The following is a 17,489-nucleotide window of genomic DNA, read 5'->3' as shown; positions in this document are numbered from 1 at the left end:
GCAAATTTAAAGAGCAGAATTTGTTTTACATTCAACCGTTCGTGTAGATTTGGTTTTACTCCCCAAGTACCATCCCCAACCCTAACCCACTCTCTTCCTCTCCCTTCCCAGCAATGACCCCCCTCCCTGTGCCCTTCTTGGTTATGCACTCCTGTGTGTCCAGCTTTTCCTCCATGTGACTGTTGCCCCTCTGGTGCCCCATGGCCGATTGCTCCAAGGGATGTATCTCCATAGAGAAGGTGGATGCATCGCCCTGCGTTGAGTGTTCTAAATGTATAAGTCTTATTTACTGTTGGGCTGAGACCCAGCCCTTGGTTGTGAGCTTTATCCCAGGCCCAAAGTGTTTCCCAGGGCCATAGTCTTGGGGGTCTCACCAGATTCCATCTGACTAGTAATCCTAGTCATTATTATGTTTTTGGATTTTGTTCCACGTTTTTCCTCCCACTCTATCCAGGATCTCCAGTTTTGGTCCCTTCCCAGGTGGTTGGCATTGGTAGTCAGACATCATCTAGTTTTTCTAGTCTCGAGGTCCATCATGTCCTAGGGCTGATTGTTTCCAAATGCCCTTGGTTTTCTTCACTCTTCTTCACTTCTGATGATAGGAGATCATTAGCATCTTAGACAGCTGCTCGAAAGCTTTTAAGACCCCAGTCACTACTCACCAAAGTAGGCTGTGGAAAAAGATTTTTTATGTATTTTGTTGTGCCAATTGAGTCTGGTGTCATGGATTGGCTTTGTTTTGAGAAGTCCTGGTGATGCTGTGGATTAAGTATTGTGTTGTTCACAGAAAGGTCAGTGATTTGAACCCAATAGTTCCTCTGCAGGAGAAAGATATTATAATCTGCTTCAATAAAGAGTACAGCTTTGGAAACCCTATGGGGCAGTTCTACTCTGCCCTGTAGGGTCACTATAAGTAGAAAGCCACTCCCTGGTAGTTGGTTTGGTTTTGTTTTTTCATGACCTCCTCCCCTCTCTCTGTCTAGCCCCTATTCCTATCAATTTATTCAACTGAAAGCTGACCACACTAGGAAAAGACATTTCAAACTAAACCCAACACACCCCAAATGCTCTACCAAATGAGGACAAGTGGGGAAGGCTGTAGGCTTTGGTGTGAGCACCCTGTAAGGAGAGATGCTTAAGGAGAGCTTGGGAGACTCCAGGTCAGAGATGGCAGAAACAAGCTTCTTTGCTGGTGGAGAAGAATCGCTCCTACTAGCTCTCCCTCTGAGGTCCAAGGATTGAGCCTCAGTTCACATCTTCTGGACTCACCAATAGCATTTGGTAGTTGATCACTCCTTCCTCCTACAAACACCATTTTCATGCTCTCTTGTCCCCTCCACCTCTTTAGCTGTTCCTTCTCAGTCTCCTTTTCTGGTTCTTCTTAGTCTCCCTCCTGTATGCATTCTCTAGGGTTCAGTCCTCTGACATCCTCTCTTCTCCACTGACTCATGAGTGATTTTTTCCACTTGTAGACATTGTTATTGCAGCTGCCTTTAACTCTTGTCCTTCTCCCAATGTCTTTCTTTGCCTTGGCCATTTTGTGCTGACCTCTCTCTTATTGTATATTGCCTTTTCCTTCACCCAAATTAATACCATCTCTACGATGTCAATCCCCAATCTTTATCTTCAGCCCTAATCTCTCCCTTGAATTCCAGAATTAAACGTCAAAATGTCTACTGAGTTTCTCCATTTAGGTGTCTGACAGGCATCTCAACCTTAAAATGCTTGAAATTCCCCTCCACCCCACACCAGTTCCTTCAACAATCTTCACCTTAATAAAGGCAACTCTGTTTTTTCTAGTTGGGCAGGCAAAAATTTTAGTCTTCTCTTAGAACTGTTTTTCTCTCAGGTCCTACATTCAGCTGGCTGTATCTCTGAAATATATTAAAAACCTGAAAACTTTTTATCACAATCACTAGTAAAACATCTCTCACCTGGGTATTATAATAGACTCCTTACTTCTACTCTGTTCTCCCACTCACTTCTTCTCCCTGCTCTCCCTCCTCTTGCCCACTCCAGTCTATTTTCCACACAAAGCTAGAAAAATGTTTTAAGGTAATTCAGAACATGTCACTCATCTGATCAAACTCCAGGGGCCTCCCATCTCACTCAGAGTAAAAGCAAAAGTCCTAAGGCTGATAGATTTAGCATCCAGTGCCTTTCACCTTCTTCTGTTACCATTCCTCCCCAACCCCATTTACACTGCTCCCAAGAGAGTAACCTCTCTACTGTTCCTTGAAAAAGCTGAGCACATTCTTGCCTCAGGGCCTTTACACTGAAAGTATCAATCCACAATATAATAATTAAAAACCAATTACAAATACATGAGATGCCATAAGGAAACACAAGGGTATAAAATCACCAGGTCTAATATAAAACACACAGAAAAATATTAAGCCTGGTGGGGTTGGATTTGAGAACAGCCTTGATGGACAGGTGGAAGTTACAAGACACAGTGGACAAGGGGCAGCCGATCTAGGGAGGGGGTGAAATAGATTAGATAAGGCGGGATGGGAGCCATGAACAGACCAAGGAATCTGCTATTCACAGGTGGAGGTCAAGAAGATGGAAGTTATCAGAGTGAAACCAAATCTGTATGTGGATCTTAGCAGAGCCAGTCAAGGCTCTTAATGGCGGAACAGAGGGGACCAAACCAACCCCGGCCCGTTGTTCACCCACACTGACCTCATCCTGCAGATGAAGGACCGCCGTGAGCCCATGCACATCCTCATGGATGACTGCTGCCCTTCTTTCTTGACCGTCCCAGTCTTTAGGTCCAAGATCCGGCCTAAGAAAGAGAGAGAAGGACATTGGCATGAACCTCTGCCTTTGACTGGGAGTGAGGTGGAGGGAGCATTCCTCAAATGCTCCACCAAATGAGGACAAGTGGGGATGTGGGCATTGTTTGCTTCTTGGAATTCCCAACATTCTTTGGCAGAGAAAAACACAAATCGATGAGATCCATATAATTCAAAATGCCTTGTTTCCTCCACAAAATAGTCTACACTGCTGTCTCTGCTTTGTCAGATCCCATTACCTTAAGTCACCCTGATTTGGCTTTCTCTTCCCTCAGCCGCTAGAAATGGCCTTTGCTAAGGTTACCAACAACTTCCCTATTACTAAACCCAAAGCAGGTTTATTTCTTTATTTCATCCGTCTGCTTTACTGAACTTCACACTATGACATGCTGATTCCTTCTCAAAAATTTTCCCTGCCCTTGGCTTCTGAGACACCACACTCCATTCCGTTCTCCTGTCTACCCCTTAACTGCTAGTGTCCTCTGAGGCTCCATCCTCAGCCATCTTGTCTTCTCATTCTGTTTCCCTATATGAGTTAACAGACTCCAAGGTTTAAATGATCACCTCTGTATGCTCTGATGGCATAGTGCCTAAGACACTTGACTGCTAACCAGAAGGCTTCAAACCCACCAGCCACTCCTCAGAAGGAAGGTTGGGCAATCTACTTCCTTAGTGATACTGCCTCGGAAACCTAAGGAGGGGTCTCTGTGAGTCGAAGCCAACTCGACAGCAGATACTTTACTCTGTATGCGAATGATTCTAAATCTACACCTCCTGCACTGTTATGAATTAAGTTGCATCCCCCCAAAATATGTGTTGCAGTCCTAGCTCTTATACTTGTGGATGTAATTCTGTTTGGAAATAGGGTTTTTTATTTTATTTTATTAATTTGGGTGAAAGTTAACAGAGCAAATTGGTTTTCCATTCATCAATCCATACACATTCTGTTTTGTGGCATTTGCTGCAATGCCCGCAATGAAACAGCCTTCTTCATACTTACTCCCTGCACCCACTCCTTCCCTTGTCCTTTACTCCCACGCCCTTCTGCCTTCCCAGCTGTACCTGGGCAAATGCCACCCTCTTGATCTCAATCTCTTGATTGTTCCGAGGTTTTCTTTTCTACGGTCATTAGATCATACCCAGTGTGTGTAGGGGGTTTCTAAATCTAATCACTTTGAGCTATAAAAGGAGCAGATTATACACAACTTGAAGAATGTAATCAATGTCACTGAGTTATGAGTGTGGAAATTGTTGAAGTGACATATGTTTTGTTGTTTGTATTTCCACCTCACACATGCAGAAAAAGAGCCGATTAGAAGCAGAGATGCATGCACACATGGAGGAAGACAGACGCCATGTGTAGACTGTCTATAAACCAAGCAATCAAGGAATACCAGGGACTTTATCTACAAGGAAGGAATTGATACAGCTGAGACCCTGATTTGGATCAGTTTCTCCAGAACTGTAAGAAAATTAAGGCGCTCTGGTGGTGTAGTGCCTAAGGCATTTGACTGCTAAGCAGAAGGTTGGTAGTTCAAACCTACCAGCCATTCTGTGGAAGAAAGATTGGCCAATCAGCTTCTATTAAAGATTCACCACCTTGGAAATCCAAAGGGGGTTGCTATGAGTCGGAATCAACTTGATGGCAGTGAGTTTGGTTTGGTTTTGTGAGAAAATTAACTTCTGTTCTTTAAAGCCACCCATGTGGTGTTTGTTTTATAACAGAACTAGGAAATAAAGCTAAGCATCAGCCCCTTCCTCACCTTAAGTAGCTCACTGTACATCTCAAAGGCAACATCACCAACTCCTTCCATAAACACTCCCCAAATATCTAAAGCCACCCATGTGGTGTTTGTGTTATAACAGAACTAGGAAATAAAGCTAAGCATCAGCCCCTTCCTCACCTTAAGCAGCTCACTGTACATCTCAAAGGCAATATCACCAACTCCTTCCATAAACACTCCCCAAGTATCAGGAAGAACATCTCCATCAACATGGGAAACTATGCCACAACTCTGGTTGTCATTTCTGATTACCTCCTCTCCCTCACCTCCTACACAGTTGCTTCTTTTCTCTCCCCATTCTCTGCTCAGTCATAAGGCCCACTTGTCACCCTTCACTAGGAAGGGCTTCCAACTTCCAGCATCCTCTTTCCCACATGGTTGACAGTGGTCCACATGCATAACCGACTGTACCCAGCTTGGCTTAAAATTTCACTGTTACTCCTTACAAAGTCCTTCATTATTTGGCCCCTGCCTGCCTCTCAGACTCATATCTTTTACACTTCCTGTCACTCTCACATCTCATACCCTATACCAGCCCTGTTCAACAGAAATAGTAATGTGAACCAACTATGTAATTTAAAATTTTCTAGTTGATGGTTGCCAATGAGTTGATGCCAACATGTGGCTACCTCATGTGTGCAGAATAGGGTTTTCAAGGCTGTGACCTTTTGCACTCATGTAGGGTTGCTCTAGGTCAGAATTGACTCGATAGCAATGATTTTTTTTTTCCCTGACCTTTTGGAAGTAGACTGCCTGCCAGGCCTTTCTTCCGAGGTATCTCTAGGTGGATCTGATTTGCCAATTTTTCAGTTAATAGTTGAGTGTTCAACCACTGCATCACCCAGGTACTCCTGTAGGATATACCAAAAACTCACTACTGTTGAGTTGATTCTGACTAACAGCGACCATATAGGACAGAGCAGAACTTCCCCATAGGTTTTCCAAGGCTGTAAATCTTTATGGAAACAGACTTCCTCATCTCGCTTCCATGGAGTGGCTGGTGGGTTCAAACCACCGACCTTTTGGTTAGCTGTCAAGTGCTTTAACCCCTGCGCCACGAGGGCTCCTGTAGGATGCACAGCACTCTACAAACACCAGTAATTTACTACCATGCTCCAGACTGATTTGTGTGTCTTTAAGCAGGCTGTATATGCCAGAGTCACACTCAATCGAGAGGCCCAATTCCCGGTCTGTTGAAGCTCTGGCAGTGTCGCCATGGAGGAGACCTGAGCATCTGCTGGTGCTGTGCTGTCGGCTGCCTCCTGGTTTGACACCTGTCTGTCTCATTCACAATTTCTTTTAAAACGGCCGCATTAGTGTAAATTGTCACTTGCTATATCATCTACCAAATAGCAAATGGTTTCAGCTGTGAAGTAGCATGAGTCTGTCAAATTCCAAAGTGTGCTCTGAAAATAAACCACAGCTGCGTAGCACATGAGCAGTGGACCATGAGGAAATGAAAAAACACATTTTCCTGAGCGGCTGTCATGGCCTCGAGAAACTGCCTTCATAGTTTTTTGTTTGTTTGTTTTAACCTCTGTTCAATTATTTGGTTTCCGCAGGCAAAATGAAATCCCTTCCTATGCTCCTGTGGAATGAAAGCTCACCTACCTTTATGCAATAGGTGTACTCTTGAGATGTTGTGTGTGAAGTGGATTTTTGACAAATGCAATAGCAGGAGAGATGTCTGCAGGCAAGTAGCTGTTCCTGGGCCCCAGGCAGTGAACGCCAGTATAATGGAAAAGTGACTCACTCCTTGTACCACAGTTGACCTATGCATTGGGTATTCTTACAACAGGGCTTCCCAGCAAAGAAGCCAGCATAGAGCCGTAGCTACTATTACAATGCTCCAGATCTTTCCTGATCTACTAAATTCTTGGGTCTGCTTAAAACTTTAGGTTTAGGGTATAGAGCTGGTTCCAGCAGGTCCCCAGAAGCACAATCACCCAGGCCAATGCTGACTCCTTCCAAAGAGGCCAAGGTCAACCCCCGCCATCCCCCACCTCAGCCCGTCCATAGGAGGACACATTCTTGTGCAATCTTGTCCCTGGGCTGCTCCCACCCCACATCCCATCCTGCTTTCCTCAGCCAGTGCCAAAACTGCCACTTAACCGGCTCACTTCTCCTCTCTCTACTCTCAAACCCCAATTCAGTCATCTCTCTCCACCCTCTATCCCCTTGCCTGCTAATCTCCTCTAGGCTGCTTTCTGGAAGGTGCATTCTGAAATACACAAACTCCCTCACCACTTCAGCTCCTTGCTAAAATTCCTCGGTCTCCTGCCTCCACAGAAACAGCCTGGCTGACTGCTTCACGGTGGTGTTCCCTCTAGAGTGGAGGCTCCGTCTCCAGTGTCCCACAGGCAGGGGCAGGAGGCGAGCTTAGTGTCATCCTCAGTCTCCAAAGCTCTTCCAAGCCTCTGCTCTCATCTACCGCCAGCTCCTTCTGACTCAGGACATCTGGTTAGTCCTCTGCTACCCTCTTGGGTCCTATTGCCTTCCAATCTCCAGGTCACCCTTCCTCATTTATTCTGGACTTGGGCACACCAGTCATTGTTTTTCCCTTCAACCCAAGACATACAATCATCTAACCTGGTTTCTATGTCCATGTGAAAGAGCCACCTAACATCCTATCCTCTCAAGACCCTGACCTCCTCAATTCCAATTATGTTGATCTCTTCTCCATAGCAGCCATACCCTGGAATTGTCATCTATAATTGGTCCAGGAGCTCTGTTGGCCCTGTGGTTGAAGCACTGGGTTGCTAACCAAAAGGTGGGCAGTTTCAACACACCAGTCACCCTGCAGGAGCAACATGAGACAATCTGCTCTTGCAAAGATTTAAGGCCTCAGAAACTCTATGGGGCAGTTCTACTCTGTCCAATAAGGTTGCTACGAGTCAAAATCAACCCAATGACAGTGGGTTTGTTTATTTGTTGTACAACTGCACCATCTGATATTTTAACTTCAAACATCCTTCACAGGACCATAACTGTCTAAATTACTAGTCCTTTCACTCTGATCCTCCCCCTTTGCCTGTTCTTTGAACTCAGGAGTCATCTTGTGCTTTAGTCCTCAATCTACCAGCTTCCTTCTTTTAGTACTCAACCTGGACCCGTGGTCCATCATTTCAACCACTCTCTTAGTAGAGACTGATATCCTACCTCCCTGTTCTTTCTTTGCTAAGTCCACCTGGAAAATGCTCAGTTTTGGACCCATCTAATTCATTTGTCTGCCTTCTCTACTTTTATGCCAGGATGGCCAAATCATGTTTGGGAAAATCATGTACCCTGCACTTTGGTGTTATAACAAATCCAGAGTTTTCAAACTCACCTCCCCCTCGTCCTATCAAGCACTCTTTGTTTCTTGAATTTGCTTTCTTCCCTTCCTGCCAAAATGTAACCACTCTTTTAAACCCTCCTAACCTCTCAGTTCTTCCTCCTGCTCAGGCAATGATCCTACCTTCTACCTTGTGGAGAGAACAGAGCTGGCTGCCAGGAGCTCTCCCACTCCATCTATAAGCATACAATGTACTCTGGTTCAGGCCTGCTCTCTGCCCAGGCCTGGGTCCCATCCCCCTGCCCCCACTCAGCATCAGAACATTATCCATCAGACAGATCCCTGAGTGAGCAGCATGGGTCTCAATCAACAAAACAGAACTTTTAAAATGGGGGGAACAGAGTTTAGATTTGAGGGTTCTAACTTTCTAAGACCTATGAAGACAGAGAAAACCCTCGGAGGTGCTCTGGTCTAATCTCTCCCAATGCAAAATTCCTTTCCACAGTGTTTTGACAGGTCATCTCCCAGCTTCCACTTACACAGATCCAGTGTCAGGGACCTCATTATTTTAAAAGCCAGGATGGCCTAGCAGCTCAGCTTTTTTATCCTGAGTCAAAACATGTTTTTCTAGAACATCCACCCAGCTGTTTTAGTTTTTCCTTGTAGAACAGAGAGGGGAACCTCTGTTTTTGTTTTTATAGGATTCTTACTTTCAGGTATCATATAAAAAATCAAACCAAACCCATCGAATTGATTCCAACTCAAAGAGACCCCCATTGGGTTTCTGAGGTGGTAAAGCTTTAAGGAAGTAGATTAACCAGTCTTGCTTCATGGGGAGTGGCTGGTGGGTTTGAACCACCAACCTTCTGATTGGCAGTCAGATGCCTTAGGCACTGTGCTACCAGAGCTCCTCAGGTATCAATCATATAGCCTGCTATCAAGTTACAGACCCAACCTCATTGCCCCAAGTGGTCCTTTTAACCCCAATACTTATGCTTCTTCTTTCTGAAAACAACATCATTTCCAGGCTTCTTATCATACTAGACCTTGGAAGAAAGGTTGGGCAATCTACTTTCGTAGTGATACCCCCTCGGAAACCCAAGGAAGGTTCGCTATGAGTTGGATCCCACTTGACAGCAGTGAGTTTGGTTTGGTTTATCATACTAGACACTGCTCCTCAACCTCCCTGACCCTTTTAGCACCACTTCTCAGATAAATTTGGACTTGCCAGTATCTTTCAAATTTTGCCATCCCTCCAGGAGAAAGATAGGGAGAAATAACTGTGTTTGATTCACAGTTTCCTATAACTTGTTGTTAACTGCTGTCAAGTTGATTCTGACTCAGTCCATGAGACAGAGTAGAGTTGCTCCATAGGGTTTCCTGGGCTGTAATCTTTATAAGAGCAGACCGCCAGGTCTTTTCTCTCCTAGAGCTGCTGGGTGGGTTTGAGCTGTCAACCTTTCAGTTAGAAGCCGAGTACTAAACCAATGCACTACTAGGCCTTCTTAAATATATTTACATATATTAATTATTTAAGCTTCACAGCAACCCTGGGAAGTAGGTATTGATGGAATACCCATTTCACAGATGTAGAAATTGAAGCTCAGAAAATTTCAGTGACTTTTCAAAGGTTAAAAAGCTAGTGAAAGATTAGGCACCCACTCCCTGCCCAGCCCCATGCTATTTCTATCATTGCACCAGAGTCTCAGCACTTTTTTTTTCTTACGCTATGTCAGAGAGACATCCCATCACAGTAGTCACTGCTGTTGAATCTGGGCACTGACTTAGCACATTTTTTCCCTTTTGGTCTCTTCACAGAGCTAGGAATCATCATGTATCTATCTGTCACTCCAAGAGCATCGTGTGTGCTGGGCCATACTCACTTGATGCCTCTAGCCTAAACCCTCATGTCTTCACCAGATTGCTTGGCAAAACCCAAGTTGTCCTTCCCACTTAATAAGAATATGGCCAAGAGTCTTATGAAGAGGGAGTTGTTCCTGAAAACTGTCTGATGGAAAAGGCTGGCAAAGAGCTTCTGTCCTGAGATTCCCATCTTTGACAGCAGGTGAGAGCTGTTGTCAAGAACTTCTCTTTGTGACATTGGGACCCACTCTCCAGAACAAGCAGAGCTCAGGGTAACATAATGGCTGCCATTGCCAAAAAGGCCTTGCAAATCTTTCAAGACAAGCCAAAACTAAAGAAGCAGATATTGTTCTGAACTTGATGTACAAAGAAGAATGATTAGCCAGTTAGCAATATATCCCAAACCTGAAGATTGCTATTTCAAAGTGAAAAAGGCAGCAAGGGTCTGATACATAGCTCTTCCATGTGCCAGTTGTGGGAATTTCATTTCTCAGAGCCTTAGCTTCTGATTGAAAAATGGGATACACATACTTTGTAGGGTTATATGAAGATAAGAGTATGAATGGGATTGGAGTAAGGATTTCCCAAATACACTTGGCAAAGAAACAACTAGGGGTGAGGAAGTCAGTCAATGGAACTACTTAGGAGACTGGTTGACACGATGGACACAGGTCCAGGATGAGCAATGAAAGAAGGAAGCTGATAAGGTGCTGAGGGTTAAGGTACAAGACTCCAGGCAGGAATTTTGTGAGTCCTGAGATGGACAGTCTCCTGGACCAAAGAGCCACAGGGCAGGGAGGACCTGCTCAAGTCCTGGTCATTCCCCTCAGCCACCACCTCTTGGTTTCTCCAGCAATAGAGGACACACTGGCTTACTAGAGGTTAAAGTGCAGAGGCAATGCCTCTGGCCAAACAGCCGAAGGATTTGTTTCTCTTTATTTTCCTCCTTAAAAGATTTTTAAATTCTAAAAACAAAATGGTCTTTTCAGAAAAATCAAATGTACACACATACATATACATACCACATCATCAGAGCTCCTTTATACATATATACAGGTATACATAGACACATACACACACATATTCAGGCCTCTCTTGGTATCCACAGGGGATTGGTTCCTGGACTCCCTCCGTATACAAAAATCCTTGGATGCTCAAGTACCTTGTATAAAATGGCATAGTATATGCATATAACTTACACATAACCTCTCGTATCCTTTAAATCTATCTCTAGATTACTTGTTGATAGGTGCTATCAAGTCACTTCTGACTCACAGCAACCCTATGTACAACAAAAAGAATACTGCCTGGTTCTGTGCCAGCTTTACAATCATTGCTATACCTGAGCCCATCGTTGCAGCCACTGTGTCAGTCCATCTCTTGTTGCGGGCCTTCCCCTTTGTCGTTGATCCTCCACTTAACCAAGCATGATATCCTTCTCCAGGGAATGGTCTCTTCTGGCAACATGACCAAAGTAGGTGAGATGAAGTTTGGCCATTTGTGCTTCCAAGGAACATTCCAGCTGTACTTCTTCCAGGACAGATCTGTTTGTTCTTTTGGCAATCCATGGTATTTTCAGTATTCTTCACCAACACTACAACTCAAAAGCATCAACTCTACTTCAGCCTTCCTTGTTTATTGTACAGCTCTTACATGCATATGAGGTGACTGAAAATACCATGGCTTGAATAGGTGCACCTTAGTCTTCAAGGAGACATCTTTGCTCTTCAGCACTTTAAAGAGGTCTTTTGCAGCAGATTTGCCCAATGCAATACATTGTCTGATGTTTTGACTGCTGCTTCCATTAGTGTCTGTTGATCGTGGAACCAAGTAATTGGAAATCTTTAACAACTGCAATCTTTTTTCCATTTATTGTGATGCTGCTCATTTGTCCAGTTGTGGGGATTTTCATTTTCTTTATGTTGAGATGTAATCCGTACTGCAGACTGAAGTCTTTTATCTTTATCAGTAAGTGCTTCAAGTCATCCTCATTTTCAGCAAGCAAAGTTGTGTCATCTGCATATCACAGGTTGTTAATGAGTCTTCCTCCAATCCTGATGTCACATTCTTCTTATGTAGTCCAGCTTCTCAGCTTATTTGTTCAGCATATAGATTGAATAAGTATAGTGAAAGGATACAACCTTGACTCATTTACTTCCTGATTTGAAACCATGCAGTATTCCCTTGTTCTGGTCTATGTACAGGTTCCTGATGAGCACAATCAAGTGTTCTGGAATTCCCATTCTTCTCAGTGTTATCCATAATTGTTATGAGCCACACAATCAAATGGTTTTGCATAGTCAATAAAACACAAGTAAACATCTTTCTGGTATTCTTTGCTTTCAGCCAAGACCCATCTGACATCAGCAATGATATCCTTTGTTCCATTACCTCTTCTGAATCCAGCTTGCAGTTTTGGAAGTTCTCTGTCAAAATACTGCTGCAACCGTTTTTGAATTATCTTAGCAAGACTTTACTTGTGTGTGATGTTAATTATATTGTTCAATAATTTCCACATTCTGTGGGATTATCCTTCTTTCGAATGGGTACCAATATGGATCTTTTCCAGTCAGTTTACTAGATTACTTATAATACAATGTAAACATTATGTAAATAGCACTTTATGCTCCCTCTTAGCTTTTGAAGGATTGCTTTGACCACTTAACTGCTTTTTTTATTCCTTGAATATTTTTGATTCTTGGTTGGTTGAATCCACAGATGCAGAATTCGCAGATATGAAGGGTTAACTATATAAATAAATATACACACACACATATATATATATATATATGTGTATTTTTATATATGTGTGTGTGTGTGTGTCTATATATATATATATATAGACACACACACACACACATTATATTGCTAACAAAACAAGGGGATACTGCATGATTTAAAATCAGGAAAAGTGTGCATCAGGGTTGTATCCTTTCACCATACTTATTCAACGTGTATGCCGAGCAAATAATCCAAGAAGCTGGACTATATGAAGAAGAATATGGCATTAGGATCGAAGGAAGACTCATTAACAACCTACAATGTGCAGATGATACAAATTTGCTTGCTGAAAGTAAAGACTTGAAGCATTTACTGATGAAGATCAAAGACTACAGTCTTCAGTATGGATTATACCTTAATATAAAGGAAAGAAAAATCCTCACCACCAGACCAACAAGCAACATCATTATAAATGGAGAAAAGATTAAAGTTGTCAGTGATTTCATTTTACTTGGATTCACAATCAATGACCTCGGAGCAGCAGTCAAGAAACCAAATAATGTATTACATTAGGCAAATTGCTGCAAAAGATCTTTTAAAAGTGTTAAAAAGCAAAGATACCACTTTGAAGACTCAGGTGTGTCTGAACCAAACCATGGTATTTTCAATTGCCTTATATGCATGCGAAAGCTGGACAGTGAATAAGAAAGACCAAAGAAGAATTGGTGCCTTTGAATGATGGTGTTGGCAAAGAATATTAAATATACCATGGACTACCAGAAGGGAGCTCTGGTAGCATAGTGCCTAAGGCACTTGACTGCTAACCAGAAGGCTGGCGGTTCAAATCCACCAGCCACTCCTCGGAAGGAAGGTTGGGCAATCTACTTCTGTAGTGTTATCGCCTCGGAAACCCAAGGAGGGGTCGCTATGAGTTGGATCTGACTCAGCGGCATATAACAACAACACAAGAACAACAACCAGAAGAATGAGCAGACCTGTCTTGGAAGAAGTACAGCCAGAATGCTCCAAGAAGTGAGGAGGGTGAGACTTTGTCTCACGTACTTTGCTCATGTTATCAGAAGTGACCAGTCCCTGGAAAAGGACACCATGCTTGGTAAAGTGGAGGGTTAATGAAAAAGAAGAAGACCATAGACAAGATGGATTGACACAGCAACTGCAATAATGGACTCAAGCATAGCAACAACTGTGAGGATGGCACAGGGCTGGGCCGTGTTTCATTCTGTTGTACACAGGGTCACTAAGAGTCACAATCAACCTCACATCACCTACCACCACCACCAACAATGTATACGGATGTGATACAAATATACATTGCATACACACACACAGATATGCATGAAAAGCAAAAAGTTCAGATAATCTTCCTCTCCAGAGAAAAACAATGTTAACACTTAGGTGTATTTTCACCCAATCTGTTTCTATGCATGCCTACTCTTTCTTTTAATTAACTGAGGCTTCAGAATATACATTTTTCCTACTTTATGTCTTACAGCATTAGCTCATAAGTTGTTTTATCATAAATATAATTTTAAGGGCTCTATAATATTATTTTGAGCAGATAATTTAATGTTGGACATTTAAGTTGTTCCCAGGTTTTTCATATGGCAAATAATGCTGTAGTGAACATCTACACATACACACACACAACTAGCAGTCTTAGGATTGTTGTGTGCAGTTGAATCGATTCCAACTCACAGTGACCCTACAGCACAGAGTGAAGTACCCCATAGGGTTTCATAGACTGTAATCTTTATGGGAGAAGATTGCCAGGTCTTTTCTCCTGTGGAGCAGCTGGTGGGTTTGAACCAAAGACCTTCCAGTGAGTAGCTGAGCACTTAATCATTGTGCCAATCTATCCTTAGTCTTAGGATAGATTGGTACAATCTCAATTCCTGCATCAAGTGAGAAAAATATTTTAAAGACTCTTGATACCAACATCCTAGTCTACTTCTAAAACTCATAGTAGACTGGGCAGTCAACAAATATATTGTTTTTCTAATCAGTGGAATGGAAATAAGAATTATGAGCCATCTGAGTTTCCAACTATATTTTTTCTAAGATAGTTGAAAAGCACAAATGCTTTAGAATAGGGGCTGACAAATTATGGTCTGTGGCCCAAATCTGGCCCATTGCCTGTTTTTGTAAATTAAGTTTTATTGGAGCACAGCCATATGATTTGTTTATGGATTGTCTGTGGCTGCTTTTGTGCTACAAAGGCAGAGGTGAGTAGCTGTGACAAAGACTGTATAGCCCACAAAGCCTAATATATTTATTATCTGGCCCTTTACAAAAAATCACTTGATAACTTCTGCTTTAGAAGAATGATTATAAAGATCCCAACAATGGAGCATCTTTTCCGGTGGGCTGAGGGTCCTTCCATAATTGTTTTCAGTAAGCAGATTTTTAGGTATTATTATGGTTGGTTGTAATTTTTTTTTAAAAAAAGAAGAATCAGAAGTTTGTCTTGGATAAGCTCTCAAAAGAAGGCTTTGTGCACATAAAAATGCTCCCCAGGCTACGAAAGAAATACAAATATAAAGTAGAATTATTTCATCAAAAGAATCCTTCAGAAAACTGGAAACATCTTATCTTGGTGAAAAAGGAGGAAAACCAAGATAGCAAGGGAGGAACACGAGAAAATGATTAGCAACAAAGCAAAGCAATACCCCCATGATGCACAATATTTGATGTGATTCCAAAAATGTGTGTCCCCCTGAAATGGGGACCCAGAGGCCAGAGCATGCTTTATAGTTGCTGTTCCAGTGACAATGTGTTCCCATTCTCAAAAGGTTGACCCCAGCCATTATAGCAGCTGTAAACACAGGACAAAACACCCACCACAGCACAGGAATCCAAGCAGTGTACACAAGGCCTGCTTCTGAATAAACTTTGGAGTCATGAGCTTTGTCCAACAAACTTGAGAAAGAACAGGCCTTCCACTATGAATGTGGGCACACCTTTTCCTCACATTTCATCATCTCTGGTTGGTGTTTGGAAATGGCTAAGGGTATAAGTACACCAGTTCACAAGTTGTAAACTAGTTACTGTCAAGTCCAACTCATGGTGACTCCATGTGTGTCAGAGTATAATTGTGCTCCACAGGATTTTCAGTGGCTCTTATTTCAGAAGATCTCCAGGCTTTTCTTCTGAGGAGCCTGTGGGTAGATGTGGACTTCCAAACTTTTGACTAGCAGTAGAGTGCATTAACTTTTTTGTACCACCAGAGATTCCTCAAGGATCATAGCCAAAGTATTTTCTTCTAAAACTAGAAGAAGAGGCTCTGTTTGGCTCTGGCAGTAGAGTTACATAGGGACATCTTCTACTCTGTCCACCCAGCATGTTCCCCCACTGCAATGTGTTTTCGAGAAACAGCTCCCATTATCTTCCTTTATTAAGAAAATCAAAAAGGAACTGCTCTCTTCTTACACAATTCCCACCTCCCTGGCCAAAGGACTGAGTACCTGAGCCAAGTTAGGCTAATTATAGTACCTTATTCTGTACCCTGTCCATTGTGATAGGCCTCAAGATCAGAGACAGGATCCAACTAGGCCAATCAGAGTCCTCTGCTGGCAAACTGTGACCTTTTCCTCATTTTCTCCCTTTACTAACTATAGGAATCTGAACAGCAATGGAGAATTGGGTCTGAGAAAATGGAACTGACTCACAGAAAGAAGAGAAAGAACACCCCTCCGGTGTTCAAATTCTTAGAGCCAATAAACTCCCTTTTTATGCCTACATGAGTTCAATTTTAGCTTTTGTCACTTGCAACCAATGACTGAGAATAGAATGATGATCTCTGGCCTTTGACAGGAAGAAGAAGGCCAAGAGATTACCTTTTTACTTACTAAGCACTTTACTGATGGCCAGGTACTATGGAATATTTTACATATTTTATCTATATAACAGCCCTAGGAAGTAGGTCACCTAGTATAAGAAGGAGGTGTGGGGGAAGGACAGTAGGCACTGTCAGTCCTAAAGGGGTGAAGTATTTTATCAGTGATAATGACAAGAATAAAGCCTGATGGTACAATGGCTAAGTGCTGGGTTGATAACTAAAAAGTTGGTAGTTCAAATCAGCAGCTCCATGGAGAAAGCCCTGATGATCTGCTTCTATAAAGATTATGGCCAAAAAAAACCCTTTGGGGAAATTCTACTTCATCACATGGGGCCACTATGAGTCAGAAATGACTCGATGGCAGCGAACAACAACAACACTGCCAAAAATTGTGCGTGGGAATAATGAAAAACAGACTAACTATTTGGTAGGTTTTATTATCACCTCAAAGAAAACAAAAATCCTCACAACTGGACCAATAAGCAACATCATGATAAACGAAGAAAAGGTTGAAGTTATCAGAGATTTCATTTTACTTGGATCCATAATCAACACTGAACAACATAATCAACAACAATGTCAAGAAATCAGACATTGTACTACACTGGACAGATCTGCAAAAGACCTCTTTAAAGTGTTAAGGAGTGATGATGTCACTTTGAAGACTAAGGTGCACCTAATCTAAGCCATGGTATTTTCAATCACCTTGTGTGCATGTGCCAGCTGGACAATGAACAAGGAAGACTGAAGAAGAATTGATGCCTTTGAATTGTGGTGTTGGTGAAGAATACTGAAAATACTATGGACTGCCATAAGAACTAACAACTCTGTCCTGGATGAAGTGCAACCAAAATGCTCCTTAGAAGTGAGAGTGGCCAGACTCCATCTCATATACTTCAGTCATGTTCTAAGAAGGGACCAGTCCTTGGAGAAGGATATCATGCTTGGTAAATTAGAGGGTCAGCGAAAAAGGGGAGACCCTCAATGAGATGGACTGATACAGTGTCTGTAACGATGGGCTCAAGCACAGCAAAGATTGTGAGAGTGGCGCAGGACCAGACAGTGTTTCTTTCTGTTGTACACAGGGTCACTGTTAGCGGGAGCTGACTTGATGGCACCTAACAACAACAAGCTCTGGTAGCATAGTGCCTAAGGCACTTGACTGCTAACCAGAAGGCTGGTGGTTCAAACCC

At 42.7% G+C, this 17,489-nt stretch overlaps 1 protein-coding gene across 1 annotated transcript in view; it reads right to left on the bottom strand.

The window, feature by feature from the left end:
• ARNT2 (aryl hydrocarbon receptor nuclear translocator 2) overlaps window positions 1-17,489 on the bottom strand; it is a 179,223-nt gene that overhangs the window by 87,725 nt on the left and 74,009 nt on the right. Inside the window, exon 5 of the mRNA XM_007945085.2 lies at window positions 2,686-2,788. Within this exon, the coding sequence (XP_007943276.1) occupies window positions 2,686-2,788 (103 nt within the window). The remainder of the gene's footprint in view (window positions 1-2,685; window positions 2,789-17,489) is intronic.

This window comes from Orycteropus afer, unplaced genomic scaffold (assembly GCF_000298275.1).
Source record: "Orycteropus afer afer isolate SDZICR_OR568_19922 unplaced genomic scaffold, OryAfe1.0 scaffold00132, whole genome shotgun sequence".
Classification (NCBI taxonomy): domain Eukaryota; kingdom Metazoa; phylum Chordata; class Mammalia; order Tubulidentata; family Orycteropodidae; genus Orycteropus; species Orycteropus afer.
The sequence above is the reverse complement of the archived record's forward strand: the minus strand, read 5'-3'. Positions and strand labels throughout refer to the sequence as shown.